Source organism: Loa loa (genome assembly GCF_000183805.2).
Source record: "Loa loa unplaced genomic scaffold supercont3.110, whole genome shotgun sequence".
NCBI lineage: Eukaryota > Metazoa > Nematoda > Chromadorea > Rhabditida > Onchocercidae > Loa > Loa loa.
In genome coordinates, this window is record NW_018108290.1 from 68,212 (window position 1) to 84,771 (window position 16,560).

The following is a 16,560-nucleotide window of genomic DNA, read 5'->3' on the forward strand; positions in this document are numbered from 1 at the left end:
AATAATAATAATAATAATAATAATAATAATAATAATAATAATAATAATAATAATAATAATAATAATAATAATAATAATAATAATAATAATAATAATAATAATAATAATAATAATAATAATAATAATAATAATAATAATAATAATAATAAATGACAATAGCAATAAATATATTATTGTAACGAATATACTATATTATTATTATTACTGTTATTATTATTAATTATTATTATTATCAACAATATTATATTAACATAATTTAATAATAATAACAATATTATATTAATATATATACTAAATACTGAATACCTTTTATAATGGGGTTGGTTTACAATCTTGAAGCATGCAGGATCATTAAACAAGATGTTTACGATGATTTGGAAGATCTTTGATGTACAAGATATTCATAATAAGTTGGAATCTCAAAGTTTGTAATAATTTGGGAGAACTGACAACTTTCATTTTTAGAAAATTCCCTTTTTATGGAGGGAATTGCCCTGAGATATTTCCACGATACAAAAAAACTTTTGATTTTTTGACGTATTTTTATATTATGAAAATACTTCGTGTTTTCATGATAAGGAATATCGATTTGGGAATATTGATATTAGTCAGTCGATGATGCTTCTCTGTGTTTTACTTTTCAGGGTAGGAAATAGAAAGTTGTGGTTTAGCGATGTCTGTGAAGTTAAATGAAACCACGTCATCATCCCATAATGTATCCAGCTTACAAGGCCTGCCTCGTTGCAGCTTACTGCACAACATGGATGGGATACTACAGCCTTGGAATGAGCTAGCCACACCCCACAACGGACCTCATATGACTTAGTTTGGCTAGTTACATCCTCCACTTGCTCTCATGTCTTGTGTCATCACGATCTTCATTTACCTTTAAAATATGTGAATTATCATTTTCTCTTGGCACTTTCTTAGAACCAGCATACCTTTGTCGGCATTTGTTTTGTTTTCTTCTGCTTTTTAAACTAGATTCTTCAACTTTAATCAATACGCCCACATCATACAACTTTATGTCACTCCCAGGACAAAGGTTTTCATCCTAATATCACCATAAATGTTATGAATTCTGAATTATTAAGAGAGCTTTCCCACTTTCAAAACTTCCAGGTGTACTGTATAATTATTTGGTATTTGATTGCATAAAGCAGATGTTCAATTTTGAACAAAGTACGTAGTAATATGCATATCGATCAGGTTAATTGCTGGAGGAACAAGCAGACATATGATGTACAGCATTTGTGATACTTCGTTTGTTTGCAATTAATTATTGGCCGAAATGGAACGATAACGACTCATATTATTGCAGAGGGAATTCAGCAGAATAATGGCTAGGTATAGGAAAGGTTAGTTATGCAATCATACACTTGGTTTACAAATGTTATGAGATTTAAAATCGAAATTTACCTTGTGTCCATGTAGTTCCTTTTTTTGAAAATTCGAATTGAGGAGTTACCAATTATAGCAAGCTTACAGAAATTCAACTGTTTAAATAGTTGATTGAATTTTTACGTTAAATTCAGCATTATCTTAGATCTATCTGTAGTTCTGGAGAATTACAGAGATAAGTATAGAAGTTACCTGAAAGCGATTAAAACATAAATTGAAATGGGTACAAATTGGAAGCCTAGATAATATTTATAATAGAAGATCTTTTCAAGGCAAAGATGCAAAATATGCGGAGACAATTAGCGATGACGAAGATCAGAAAGCCATCAGATATTATGCCAGAGAAAATTACTGGCAGAGGGAAGCCGATATTCCAGTTCACCAATCAATATTCAATATATCTGAACAACCGTTTTCAGCAATCAATGCAACCTTGTTACCTGATTCGTTTGCGGAAGCGTCGGAAATGTAAATTTTCCATTTCAATCTAAAATTTTTTTCATTGAAAATATGATTTGGCAGGAAGCGATGAAGCATTAATGGAACTACAACAACAAAAAGTATATCGCCTAAATGTATTATTATCATTACCGTGTGCCTGGAATTCATTAAAACTAAATTTGCCTTGAAATTGAAATAATGAACTGTCGTATTTCAGACATCATCACTAGTTAGTTTTGATTACGATTAGGTTATTATTCTTGAACTATATGAATAAAAATAGGAAAATAAAATTATATGAGCTAAAAAAGCGATTGTCATTCAGCTTCGTCAGAATGACGGATTTTTTAAAGTTTATTTTTATTTTGTTTAGCTTTGACGAATTTGGATTCCGTATCGATTGCAGAATTAATAGCAACAATTTGCTACCGGTTGAAACGTCTCAGAATCGGTATAAAATTTGAATCTGTTATTCTGAGCTCCAAAAATTAGTGCGAGTGTATCTGTGATAATCATTTTCCTATTTGTGGCAAAGCAAAGAAGTATACGCAGTTATACAATGCTGTATAACTATTTTTATTTTAGTATTCTATTTAGTACTAAAAAAAACGTGAAGGCAGATGTTATTTAAAAAATAAATGAGTAAATATTTTTAAAGATACAAAAAATACAAGTAAATAACGAAAATTGATAGCGTAACTTTCTTAAGAATGCGCTGGATAGCACTGCTTGAATTTGGACACGATGATGTGAAAGAAGAGTTGGTATGGTCGAAGGTGGATGTGGAGAAATTGGATTATGAGAAGTTGATGAATCTTATCCATGAAGTTGGAATCGCCCATTCGCTTCGGCCTTTTCTTTGGCCGAGGTTTTGCGGTGCCACAAAAAAGAAAGCGGCAAGTGCTTTCAGCTATGTCGAGGTAATCAAGCAGTGCGACAAGGATAAGTCATCAATAAACACGCAGATTGAAAAGGATTTACCAAGGTGAAAGATGCTAATTTTCAGTTATAAATAGAATTTTGGAAAATTGAAGACCCACTTTCGTTGGGAAACTTCAGAATTATATTTTGATCAAACTTTTCTCAAATGTTTTTGAATTTAAGCGTAGGTGATGTAGAACCTTATGCAGAAAATGTTTTGAAGTGTTGTAATACAATCAGATTTCAGGAGTTTACCTAACAATATATGTTTTTGGCATCCCAATAGTAAAGGTATCGAAAGTTTACGAAGAATTTTGAAGTCTATTGCTTATATTTATCCGGATGTTGGTTACTGTCAAGGAATGAGTGTTATTGCAGCTTCGTTATTGCTGTTTTGTCCAGAAGAAACAGTATTCTGGATTATAGCTTCATTAATTGAAGATATATTCCCGCCCAATTACTACAGTCGATCATTTCTTGGTTTGCAGGTGAATGAATCATTTGTTTTTATACGATGGCTATACTTTTTTCTTGTAAATAACGATTCAATCTTTCAATCTTATTTATTAATTTTGTCTTGGGGTTTCTTATTCCTATTATCTTTTTCTACAGAAGTTATTCTTTCTGACTAAACTACATTGATAAAGTAATCAGATTATTAGGTAATTCCGTCAATTCTCAACATACTCCGTGGATTAAACATTGATATTCGAGAACATAACGGAATTCCAGGCAGATGAACGAGTTTCGCAGCAGCTAATTGGTATTCATCTACCTGAACTGGATCGTATTTTAAAAGACAATGATGTTGAGTTGTCATTAATTACTGTTAATTGGTTTCTAACAGCTTTCGCCTCAGTTCTTTCCATGCGCGTCTTGCTGCGTGTTTGGGATTGTTTGTTCGTTTTTGGTGGAGTGACGATGTTCAGGGTAAATACTACAGCAGAATTTTTCTAATGTTTGCCTTATATTTTAGTAGTGCGTTGAGTTTGTCTGAACGGTTGTGTGCCGCCTCGTTGTGAAAAATATCAAAGACATACATTAAAGAAGACTAGATTCAAAATCAACAAGAATATTTCATTTTTAGTTTGGTATTTGACTATTATACTTCTGTCATCTGTGCTTTGGGCATTAGTGTCTTGAGAAGGATCAATGATCCCAGTTCTCAAACTGTCTATATGACTTGATTATTTGGATTATCTATGATTCTATGCAATAGCCAGTTTCCTCACGGACGTCCCAACTGGACGGTGCCCAAGAGAACTAATAATAAAATAATTGTAAAACTATCAAATTTCCTTACTTTTATTTTAGGTGTTAATCTCACTTCTGAAAATGAAGGAGAATGATTTGATGGAAATGAAATACAACGAAAACGCTGCAGTAGAATTATTCAATACAATAATGCAGATTCCAACTTGTTTAAGTAATCCAGGTAATTTCTCCTTTTCTTCTTCCACTTAATAGATGCATTCCTTGCAAAATTGCTTACAGGGTATTTAATGGAACTGTGTACATCTTTTGAATTTTCCATAACTACGGAATTTATCGAAAGAACTCGAAAACATCAGCAAGCAATCCTATTAGCTAGCCAAGGACTTATCATAAACACAAATAATGTCACAAATTTACCTAAACAGCATGTTCGAAAGCGTAAGCTAGCGGGATCAAAAAATTTTGTGCAACAAATATTTGCTTCATCCAAGGAACAGGTGTAGTTTATTTTGTTCTAAACCTTATTTAATGGTAAATGATGCATGGTTTCAAAAATTTATATCAGAAAATTTTATCAAGTGTTAATTTTCACGTTTAATCTTCACCGTGGAATTGAAGTCGAAAATTTTCATTTATAATATGGTTCATATCTTCTACTTTAGAACTTTTTTGTAAAAGTTTTTTGATAAACAGTTGATATAAAAAACACTTTTGAAATGGTGAAGTCAGTAATTATGTCGAAGCGAGCAAGAAATATTAAATTGATTCGAATTCCAAATATTCAAACTAATTTTATATTTTAAGCTCAAAAGTGAAGCTACTTTCTTTTGAAATCCTATTTGTCAAAGGAAATAGGATTAAAAAAGTTGGGAGAAACTCAGAAGAAAACTCTGAATAAAGAAAGTGAAAAAGAGCTGGAAAAAAAACTTTTTTGCACCTCACGACCTGCCTGGTATTTCAGCAATAGAAAGTACCTAAGGCGTTCGTTTGAATGTTTAAAACGCTCTAATTCATTTTGCATTTCAGTGATGAAGTTATTGCTTTCCAAAATCAACATCTATTTATGAATTATTTTTAGGATATGGAAAGTGACCCGAAGACAAAAAATGTTCGGCTTACTGAACTTATCGTCGATTTACGAGATGCCGTTTTGCATATTTGTCGATATTTCATTGAATGCGATGAGTCGTTTAAAAGAGTAGTTAATTTACAGGTTTATACATTTCAACTTATCGCTTGACAATTTTTCTTTGTCAGTTCATAAATTTGCTCAGACGAACACCAAAGTATTATGCATAATTTTATTTGAGGCGGACTATTCAGCAGAGGATCAGCGAAATGAAAAGGAGGAATTCTTAAAAAAGCGGCATAACGAATATCGTCGTGCGAGAGCATTATTAGATTTTAGGCGGCAAGATGAGGATGAATTAGGATTCAGGTTTAAGTTTTCAGTTTTTTTTATTCGATTCCAGTTTTTAATTTCATTAAAAAAATCTTTCATATGAGTGAATCTATTCGTAACGAATATTGTTGCTTGCAGGAAGAATGACATAATAACAGTTATTTGTGAAAAAGATGAACATTGCTGGATCGGTGAAGTAAATGGACTAAGGGGATGGTTTCCTGCAAAATTTGTTGAGGTTCTTCTTTTCAATTCGATTGAAATTTATTTCGTAACTCATAAATGCAACAATATTCTGTTTCTCCATCTCGAAATTTGTTGGACTTTATGCCGTACTTTTTCAGATAGTTGATGATCGTGGGCGTAACTACACGATATACGGTGATGAAGCGGTTTTTCCAGAGATAACGGACAAAATCCGCAGACGTCTGGCTTCAGCGTTGAAGCTGATTTTAGAGCATGGACTGCGAACATTGGGTGTACTTAATTTCGCTTCACATCCATGGCTTTTCATCGGTATTTTTTCGTTATGTGAAGGAAAAGTAATATTCTCTCTTCTCGAGTATTTGAAACGAATCGTTTTTTATTCTTTTTAGAAGAGATTTCACGAAGTTTTGTGCAAAAAACATTATAATGCCGTATATTCTCGTCTAACACTTTGTTCAACATTCAGTTTGGACCAAGATGGAGAGGTAATTTTGCGTCTTTACTCAAATCTTGGTGATTTTTTTTGACAAATACTTCCATAGAGAATTGTACATTTATTTATTTACATTGTTCAAAAAAACCAATTCTTGCGAATTTTATAATTTAAAGCTAATCTTAGAAACAGTAAAAATCATATCGAAGATATATGCTTGGAGGTTGCATTAAGGCTCTTACTGAAATCGAACTTGACGTTTGCTGGTTAAAGAAAGGCAAGTGTACAAACGAGAGTATTTATTTTCATGAGCATTCTTTCATTAAGTCCATGTGATCGCGTTAACTGTAATAGTAAGCACCAAGAATCAGTCATTCCATCTAACGAAGATCACCATAAAAATTTATTTGACATCATTTTGATATAAAATTTATTTTAATAAATTTATTTGATTTCTGGCTGTATCATTAAGAAAGATTTTGAACATTGATCTGGTTTTTTAACTTGATCGTAAATTTGCCCGTTTTCCTGAGTAGCGCAAAAGCAGAAGTTATATTTAACTTTTACAAAGTGTTTATCATGCAGTACTTGATAACCTTTATCATTTCACCGGAAACTTAATTATTGAGTGAATAAACAGATGGATAACTGATATTGTGAGTTTCTATTGGGAAATTGATGTTTACTCACCGATCCAGTATCTGGTATCGATATCAACTTAATGGTATTTCCAAGTTGGTACGGAATCTAGATATCATAATACTCGATGTCAAAAACAGTACCGTTCGAATGCAAAGAAACTGACACTCGTAGCAGATTTTAGAAAATAAATTTGGTGAAAGTAAACAAAATAAATAAATAAATAAATAAATAGAAAATAAATAAAGGATAAATAAAAGAAAAAATAAATAAAAAATCTGCTACGAGTTGAAAATAAAAAAAATATGGTGAAAATAAATTTAATTAGAGCTTCAAATCAATTATTTCAAAAACACATGATGCGTGATATCAACTTACACTTATTAGGTATTAACGCCAGAAGAGCTGTTATTCCGGGCCGTTAAGTTGATCAACGAATCGCATAATGCAGTTGGTGCCCAAATGGATGTAAAATTTCGCTCTCTAATTGCTCGAGCAGTTTGCGAACAGTGTCTTCATTTGTGGTTTGATTTGTTGTGCAGCTGTCCGGAACAAGAGCAGATCAGAATTAAATTTTACCATTCGTGGTCATTCATACGATCACCCATATGGAAGCAGGTTAGCATTTTTGGAATTTATGTTTTGAATTTCGGAATTGCCCTAGTTCTACTATTCGTTGAATTTATCTTAGATGCTTCATTAAGGCAAATAACTTCGAAAATCAATTAGGTCAAGAGATTACATCTTCAGGAATCAGACGAAATATTGAATGTTTTGAGCTGCGCATTTAACAAAAGTGCGGTTATTTACATTTGCCAGAATGTAAAGATATTTTTTTTACAGATAAAATGTGAACTACGACTTCTGGCACAATTCTCCTTTAATCTAAGTGTTGATTATGAAATCGCGGAAATCGTCAGAAGGAGAAAGAATTTGAATTTAAATGAGACACTGAAAAAAAAGGTATTGCTGCAAAGAAACATCTTAGTAAATTACTATCTAGAAGTATCTCAAAGATCATGAAAATTAGACTATTCTTTCTCCCATCATATTTTTCTAAAAGGTGAGTCAGAAGCGATCCACTGTTGCAAGGGAAAAACTAAAATAATTGGACTAGTTCTCGTTATGCTGCACTAAGTTATCTGTTCTTTTGATTCTAATCTTGAAATATAACGAAACTGCATAACTGTTTAAGCAGTTTTCATGCATACTCATTTTATGCTCTACAATCTCATTCTCCTAAATACTATAGCTATTATGCGAATCAGATTGTGCTAGTCTAATATAATTCAATCTAATATAAAAAACCTGGACTTCACAGCTCCGATTTCAAATGATGCTAACTAGAAAACAATCTTACTTGAATGATTAAATAAAACAAAAATGTGTTTTCCTACAAACCATATTAGTTTCAGGCCTCTTTGAACATATTACCAACAACGATTCGAAGTTCGTTTGATCAGCCATTAAAAGAAGGTGTGCGAGATATGCTGATTAAGCATCATCTCTTTAGCTGGGATTTATAGTTCTATTGAATGAACAATAAGCTATGTTGATTGCTCTTAGTTGGTTGCTACCAGGATCAACCAAGAACCTTTCAAGTAACATCAGTATTACAGATAATTGTATCTCAAATAAGGAAATATTACATAATTCAACCGATAAATCAATTGTTGTAGTTAGAATTTTCGTACTATTATAATAAAGTTCTCAGTACAGTAACTGTTCTTTTAACCTGTTCAATTATTCACTCATTCCTGTATTGAGGCACTTATAAAGAAAGAAAAAGAAAATAAAGAAAGGATGACTATTTTCTTTGCAAGCAAAAAGCTGTCCTTACTTCTCTGATCTGTCGTTTTGAATCAGAATAACTGCATAACTGAATCTTTTTCGGAAACCAATACCTTTTCCTTTCATATGACCGTTGAAATAAGTGGATCTTACTATTATAGCTTACTCTAGTATAGTACTTTAGTAGCTTACTATTTTATTTTACTACTTTACTACTTTAGTATAGCTTACTATTTTGTATGTTGTTTCATGAGCTAATAATTGGAAGGCTTTATTTCTGTCTCATCAAGAATAGATTGAACAGGACGAGAACGAGAACTTTTGAAAGGTATTTTTATATCCAGACTGGCCATATGCCACCCTCGTGCTGTGATATTCGTCTGTCTATGAAAAGAATAAATGTAATGTATAAACAACACAGAGCGTAAGACTGCCGTAAAAAAACATGGCGATACATAATATCCTAATGGTGTGAGACTTATTTACGATGTAATATCACCTTAGCATTCTGTAAAAAGGTGGAAGATTTTTCAATTATCTCACTATTTAAATAAGATGAACATAGATAAACATTAACCCTCGTTAAAATATATTGAGCGAATAATTTTATTAAACAAACCGTCCTGATAAAATAAAACCTACTGTACGAAAATGAATCAACTTCAGGATATCACGAGATTCACAGGTAATCATAACCGGCATTGGTTCGGGGTAGAACTAGGTTCGCATGGACATCGATCCATGCATACAATCATTCTCCGAGGAGTGATTTGGTGTTTACGAATTTGTCCAGTAGGATCGAGTGGCGATAACGCAATTGGAAACTGAAGGAAAATTTAGTTTAATTACTTCTACGGAGTATTTTAACCACGGAATTTCACAAATACATTCACCGTTATCAATAGCCAGGCATAAGCAGCATAGATCAAACACTGTGTATATCTAGTCCATTTAGTTAAAACGTTTTGTCAAAACAAGCAGCCAAATCAGCATAATTGTAGTTCGGTCTTAAAATTAATTTGAAAATTATGCCAGTTTTTCCCCAATTAATCAAATGACGGAACAAACCTGCCAAGGCAAACAACTAGCCAGCGAGAAATCAGCAGTATCATTTGAAAGTATTGGTCTAGCAAGTCGTACCCGCAAATCGCCATTATGCAGTGAAGCGTACTGGACAATGACATTTTGCCTAGCATCCAACTTTGGTGATCTAAAGCCTCGGACAAATTCGTCACTTACTAATACCTTGTTGTCCAGTACACGTACGCCAATGAAATCAAGACCATCATTCTGAAAGAATACAAAAACGGTTAAATTTAGTAATGCGTATAAATCCAATATCTTGTGCATTAAGTTTGAGATCAGAATCTTAAGTTTTAAATCTGCATAATTTATTTAAACATATATTAACCATAGACTGTCCAAAAGCAACGCCAGTCCAAGTGTTAGTTCCTGCTGGATAACGAAGATATGTAAGTTGAAGATGGACGTATTGTTGATCTTTTGCGAATTGTAATTGATACTGTCCTTGTTGATACTGGCATGCTGCTACACAACCTAAATTATTGTTTAAATTTAGTTCATGAGAAAAATGAGTTCGAAAATTTCTATCTGGTTTCAGTTGCATCTGTTCTAACACCAACTACTATTTCTTGTGCTCTTTGTACATACAATCTTATATATGAACATGAGAATCGTATTATCGTGTTAAGGTATCAGTCGAAAGAATGATTGATTATCATTGCATGAAGTGTCACAGCCACGGGTGTTATTAATTACTATAATAGGGCCACGGGTGTTATTAATTACTATAATAGGAAATTGAACTGGATTCAACACTAGAAGAGAGTAATAATTAAATACGGAGAAAGAATTGGCATTTTCGATTTCATCTTTGCATAATTTATCATGTGTGCAAAACCAGTAAGTAGAGAAAATACTAGTGGTTCAAAGTTATTGTCTCTGGTAAATGAAATACTAATGGCTAATAATAAATTAATGTAATGAACTAAAATCAAACCATCCGAGACAATAAAGTGATAAACAGCGAGAGTCCTCGATTGCTAAGAATCCTTGCTGCTCGTCCCGTCGACATTGAAGACGTGGGTAGTTAGTTATCTTTTATGAAGAATTAAATTGTTCAATGAAATAAGTATAATCGGATATTATGGAATTATGGAATCTCTAGTAATATGGAATCCCCATCCAAGAAGCCAAAGATATATAATTAAGGTTCGTTGGACCGCCTAGCCCTTCATCCCTCTCTCGGTTGCTTGCAAAAATTACGTAAATGTTTTCACATTCTTCTTGGAAAAACAGGAAGACTTTTTGTCAATTTTTTGTCTCCTTTTGTTGTCATTTACATACAATCCGATATTTTTCCTCCATTTGATTAACACAGAAGCAGAAATCAACCTCCTGCAGTTCTAGCTGTATCATGAATCGGCGTTAAATAACTATAACCATTTTTCACCTTCACGCACCTGCTGCGAAAACCGTAGCTACCGCTACATGAATTCAATTACAGGATGGTCATCTAGAAACTGACTTGGTTTATAAATTTGTTTTTCTTTGACCAACAACTTTAATTTCCGATTTCGATTGCAGTTTTGCAATGGATTTTTACGTGATCGCCAAACAAACCTCTGACTTTCATTGTCCTAATTGTGAAATTTGCAGAAGCTAATTTTTTTACTAACCTAAAAAATGTACACACATGTTTAAAAAACATACCTGAAATGAAGTGACAGAGGCAATCCACAAAAAGCACTTGAAGAAAAACAAGCCAACTAGCCATCAGCTACTCTTACACAACAGTAGAAATGCTGCGATACCCATTTCTTCTTTTGCATTAAAATGTGGGAAAAACCCGTCTGTTTGGCTTATGGCAGGCGGAGAGAACCTGTCGGATGACCTCCAGTTGTTCAGTTTGTTCTTCGAAATGCATTGCAGAGCGTTGTGTGAATTCAATGTAGTAGGAAGGCTTAAAATAGACTGTTTAGTATTTCATTCTCCCGTCTCTTGACATCGCCAGAAACTCTTACAATATATATAAATATCCTCAACATAATACACCCGCTTCTTCGTCAATCATTTCTACTCAATATTCTTATCGAAACTGGGAATTTCAACATCCCAGATATCCTTCCAGTCTGAGGAGTGAAATCCTCCGTCACTGATATACCACTGCGACATTTTCCATACTATCAAAGCAGAGTTCATTGACTTTACGTCAGCACTTCGCACATTATAATAATGGTAGTGGTATGCCTTTACGGCGAGTTATACGAGAGGTTCTAAATAAAAAACAATATCAAGTTTTGAACGCGAATACAAGCTTGTAGCAACGCTACCACCAAATATTTTGAGTTACTTTTCCAAGTCGAAGCCATCATTCAACTGGCTAAAACTCGGCTCATAAAAAATAGATTCCGTTAACACATTAAGTTATACATCTACACCACAATATTTTATTAAAATAACTAGTAGTCTTTAGTTGGCACCACAACGAAATATCGTTACATACTGAAAAATTGAACAGCTCGAAAATGAAGCAGATAGATTCTTCCGTAACAGAAAAATTCTGCTTTAGAATTGCAAAAAGCATGTTACTGACTTTTTTCAAATGAAATTTAGGAAAACTTTAACGACAATGCCGATCAAATCACACGGGCAAAAACCCACAAATAACACATATTTTGGTCCTCATATGCCAGTCCATACTAATATAATTTAGCATGTGCTGAACCAGCCAAAGCAATCTCTTCCCCACATAAGATACATAAGATGTTAATAGTGAAATTCTCAACTAAGAAATCCGAGTTAAAAAATAAATCGAACCCGTGGTTGAACTCACCCTAGGTCAAGACCAGCCAGGATTCGAAAATCTAATTAGCGTGAAATGCTAATTTGCTTTTAGTGTAATCAAACGACAACGCAAAAAATAGAAGATTTAGTAAGCTAAACAAATCACATAACAAATGGCGAATCAATCAAAAGAAGAGGGATACCCACACTGAAGTCAACAAGGAGAATGACTCGCAAAGGAGGGGACTCTGTAGGTCACAAGCAGCTTCGCAATCAGTAAATTACATGAAATACACCAGAAAAAAAGTTCGGCATTCATTCAGACGTCCCAAAACATCGGTTCTTTTTTTGAAAATTATGTAAATATGGCTGCTGATTTCATCGATGCTCTACATCGGTATTTGAATTTCGAACACTACTAAAAATTTCACTCAAAGTGTGCCTGATTCAACAAATACTTCAACTCCATAGAAAAATATTCACATTAATAGCATGGCCGGAAATGGACAAGGACATAAATCACAGAAAAAAGAATAGCATTCATAAAATTATCATCGACATATACCATGCTAATCATAATAATAACATACTTATTTCCTGATAAGTCCTAGCAGGTCATTTTTGAGCAAGCGATGCAATCACATGTGTTATGGATAATTAGAGAAGTTACATTAAGTGAAAGTAAGAAAAACGAAATAAAACTACGACATGAATATTTCATTATTCATTCTGATTTTACAGAAACAAATAATCCTAAATACAATATAACCTATGACGCTGAACGGGAAAGTAGCAACATTAATACTTGATTTGGTTAGACAGTCCATTACCTTAAAATGAAACAGTACATATTTCCTCAAACTTCCATAAACACCTCTTTCTAAACTCTTGTGCCAATATCCTATCACAACAAGCATACTAGTATTCAAGAGGTATTAAAAACGAACATTAGTCCAGAAAAAATAAAACAACGATGAAACACCTCACTGCTACATTTTTCGGGTAAATAATTGCACAACTAGAATTCCGTCGAAATATTAAGCAGTCCAGAATAGTCCGATCAAAGTAGTATGTCTAAGGGGTTCTCTTCACTAATTCAACTCACTTGGAACACTTTTCCCAAAGTTTATTGACGCTGCTGTCCTACCAGAACGAAAACGGCCACTGGTAATAATTTATTATCATCAGATCGGCCAACGGATCGATGATTTCAACAATGCAAAGCACCACGATGTTTTGATAAGACAAAATCAATACAATATTAAGAAAACTATCATCGCCAAAAAATTACTAAGTAGATTTCTTCGAAACAAGAGAACCATTGCGTTCGAAAAATGTTAGCTAGTTTTGTTTGAACTGCTTGTAGCTAATTCTTTCGAGGTGATATCGGAGTAGTAATAGATGATGCAGCAGCAGCAAGTGATGAGAATGATGATCTGCATGATTCTAATGAAGCCACTGAACCCCTAAAATGAACTATTTTGAAATTACCAAATTGGTTAAAGCATTAAAGCATTCAGTAAAAATATAAACACCGCCAGCATCTTTCAGCTTTCCTTTCACTTTTCTCCTCCCTCTTCTCCAATCACAAGGAAAAATACGAATATCAGCAACTTACGATCTTTCTCGTCTAATCTGTCAAATAAATCCTTGAAAATGAGTTAAGCTCAACCGTTTATTTAGTTTTATTTGAGGATAAAAGATAGAAGACTTAAAAAATATTTAACACTATCTCGGAAAAGTGTTAGAACTGAGAGTGTTCTAAAAATAAAATAATACATGATTTTGCACTTGTGACCTGACAAAAAACTGATTCCGTACTGACTGATGAAGGTGACTTCCTGCTTAAGAAAACTATGGAAATGATACACGTGCCACCATATTCCAACTATATATTACCGCACAGTTCTAGCGATTTTAATTATACAAGTGGAGATAAGTCTCTCAGTTCCAGTAATTGCGCTCTAGCCGGCAATCAGTGCCACAAAATTAATCTAAGGATTACATTAAACTAAATTTTATATAATCATTAACTTGCCTAAAATCCAAGGAATCCAATAATTCGTGATAATACATAATTTTGCACTTATGACCAGATAAGGAAAAATCGAAGGACTGATTTTGTACTGCTTCGAGATGGCGCCACTGCAGGATATAATAACCCGCCTGGGGACAATAATGCGACCCTTGCATTGAATCGCCCTCTGTGAATTGTACAGGCTTTTCTTCTAATCTGCAAACTTACGTCATCGAAAACAGCGGTAAAAGTAAATCTCTTCTACTGAGCAAAACAGAAGCAAAAATCTTTTCTAATTTGTTTTTTCAAGATAACTGCTGGTCAAATAAGAAAAACCAATCGAAAACTCACTTCAAATTAACTCCAATAGTTAATTTCGGATCGCAAAGCAAGGCAGGATTCGTAACAGCACTTCCGATAGCTGCCGTTACTCTTTCAACAGAAGTAAGAACGGAAGGTGAATTCGGCGTAGTGACCGCCTTTACTTGCTTTTCCGTATAGTAAATCAAGAATTCACATTCACCCTGAAAATGTTAAATTACAACTGCATACTAAACCGAAACGTATAACGAGATCTAAGAGCTTTTGATTAGCTTCTCTTTCGGTAGTGCTCGATCTCATTAACTCCAAAAATCACTTAACGATTTTCTCGTACTGATTACATTGATTTATCAACACAGAATTAGCAGTAACGAAATAATTATTAAAGAAACTTTTAAAATATCGAAGTCCCATGTGAGGACGCATCCCTCAGCAGTCACTCTGACGACCACTTCATGCGGTGTTCCTTTATAGATGTTCGCTGATTGGTAGGTTGATTTCAATACATCGTCTTCTATTACGGTCTATAATCATATAAATGGTTTGTTTTTTAACACAGATGAAACTAGTTCCCAGAAATTGAAATCGCTTTATAACTTGCCAAATTAAACTTCTGCAACAAAAATTCAAGTTTAAAACCCTCACTTCTTCCACCGGTTTATATAAGCTCTTGGGAATATGACCACCTTCCGGCGCCATACACAAGCATGTTCCACCCAAAAATTCTGGAATGTATTGCTCCTCGATATATTTTCTAAGCTCAGAAATAACCGGTTCACCCGCATTTATCATAAATTTTTTTCTTGTATTTTCATCAATAAATGGTGAGATCAATGTCCACAGGACTGGAAAAACACGTGGTGCTCGAGCTATCAAAACCAGTCCCATTGTTTCCGGATAATGTGCTTCCGCAACTTCAATTATTCGTAATAAGGCTTGAATTCCTGGACGCCAAAGATGTCTCATGCTTAGACCTTCCAAATCAACCAGTAATGTCCATGTACTGAAATTATTTCATTTCACTGGATTTTTCAAATTTAGCTTTGGTCGACTTGTTAAAAATGAAAAACGATTTGAATATATCGCCTTTCCAGAACAAATGGAAGGCTGATTTCCCCTAAACTTCCTGAAGCTGAATCAGAAACAAAGATTTTCCTCTGAAAGAAAGTCAAGAGGCACACTAAAAATCTATATAATGTCAAAAACAAGCAAAATTGGATGAAATCATAGAAAACAACTAAGAAACAGGAGAAGGTAACCTTATGGGAGTACCAAGCATTTTTGTAGCTTTAGCCGTTTTAATAAGCCCTTGCTCGACTACTGATAATGTGAATTTCATAATCGTTTCCATACCACATGTGCGCAATAAACCTTTCATATCGAGCTTGCCTAGACGCAGAACGAATACCGGTCTAAAAGCTATATAAGATTCGTCAGATGAATCCTTCTTGAGTTAAAATAATTTAAATAATGTACATGCAATAAGAAAACCTGCCGATTCATTTTATTATCGTGATAAATGGTTAGTCTTGCTTTAGATTCTCAATGAATTGTTGGAAACAAATCTTACTAGATATGTAAAGCTAGGAAAAACGCTTTACCTGCCCTCTTTATCGTTATAGTGCCAACAACCAGGGAAAAATTGTTTTAAAATAGAAGGTGTTTCGAATTCCTGCAATATTTTATCCACATTATGTTGTTTTCGCCATTTAACACTCTTCTGCACCATATCACTCGCACGAGCTACATCAAAATCGCGAGCACGTAAAAAACGTAGCAAATGGGCGTCATTCGGGAGTTTTCCCTGCAAAAAATTACAATAAACGAATTTTTAATCTGTTTATGTCAAAAGTTCCAATTTCAAACCAGCATAAAATTTCGGCACATCTTCACTTCTCTCGAATGCCACGATAGTTTACAACAAAAAAATTATTTATATGGATGGAAAATGTGCATGTATATATG

At 33.6% G+C, this 16,560-nt stretch overlaps 3 protein-coding genes across 3 annotated transcripts in view; 1 reads left to right on the top strand and 2 right to left on the bottom strand.

Annotated features, from left to right (window-relative positions):
* Window positions 1-1,339: 1,339 nt before the first annotated feature.
* LOAG_06806 (variant SH3 domain-containing protein) lies at window positions 1,340-8,185 on the top strand (the record flags this gene model as incomplete). Its single annotated transcript, XM_020447249.1, has 17 exons — window positions 1,340-1,358; window positions 1,674-1,869; window positions 2,216-2,293; window positions 2,552-2,827; window positions 3,011-3,054; window positions 3,142-3,251; window positions 3,496-3,693; window positions 4,078-4,198; window positions 4,258-4,475; window positions 5,057-5,191; window positions 5,289-5,416; window positions 5,519-5,618; window positions 5,725-5,922; window positions 5,977-6,072; window positions 7,047-7,277; window positions 7,503-7,622; window positions 8,075-8,185. The coding sequence occupies 17 exons, from the start codon at window positions 1,340-1,342 to the stop codon at window positions 8,183-8,185; spliced, it is 2,379 nt and encodes a 792-aa protein (XP_020302499.1).
* A 954-nt stretch (window positions 8,186-9,139) lies between these two features.
* Window positions 9,140-11,483, bottom strand: LOAG_06807 (DOMON domain-containing protein; the record flags this gene model as incomplete). Its single annotated transcript, XM_020447250.1, has 4 exons — window positions 11,184-11,483; window positions 9,862-10,007; window positions 9,519-9,740; window positions 9,140-9,274 (listed from the first exon to the last, which is right to left on the bottom strand). Exons 1-4 carry the CDS (start codon window positions 11,245-11,247, stop codon window positions 9,140-9,142), a joined length of 567 nt encoding a protein of 188 aa, XP_020302500.1. The 5' UTR covers window positions 11,248-11,483.
* A 2,050-nt stretch (window positions 11,484-13,533) lies between these two features.
* LOAG_17665 (CRAL-TRIO domain-containing protein) overlaps window positions 13,534-16,560 on the bottom strand; it is a 6,188-nt gene continuing 3,161 nt past the window's right edge. The window contains exons 7-13 of the mRNA XM_020450328.1: window positions 16,197-16,399; window positions 15,855-16,007; window positions 15,241-15,598; window positions 14,988-15,119; window positions 14,626-14,798; window positions 14,296-14,490; window positions 13,534-13,723 (exon numbers count right to left, since the gene is read on the bottom strand). Of these exons, the coding sequence (XP_020306009.1) occupies window positions 13,624-13,723; window positions 14,296-14,490; window positions 14,626-14,798; window positions 14,988-15,119; window positions 15,241-15,598; window positions 15,855-16,007; window positions 16,197-16,399 (1,314 nt within the window). The 3' untranslated portion in view covers window positions 13,534-13,623. The remainder of the gene's footprint in view (window positions 13,724-14,295; window positions 14,491-14,625; window positions 14,799-14,987; window positions 15,120-15,240; window positions 15,599-15,854; window positions 16,008-16,196; window positions 16,400-16,560) is intronic.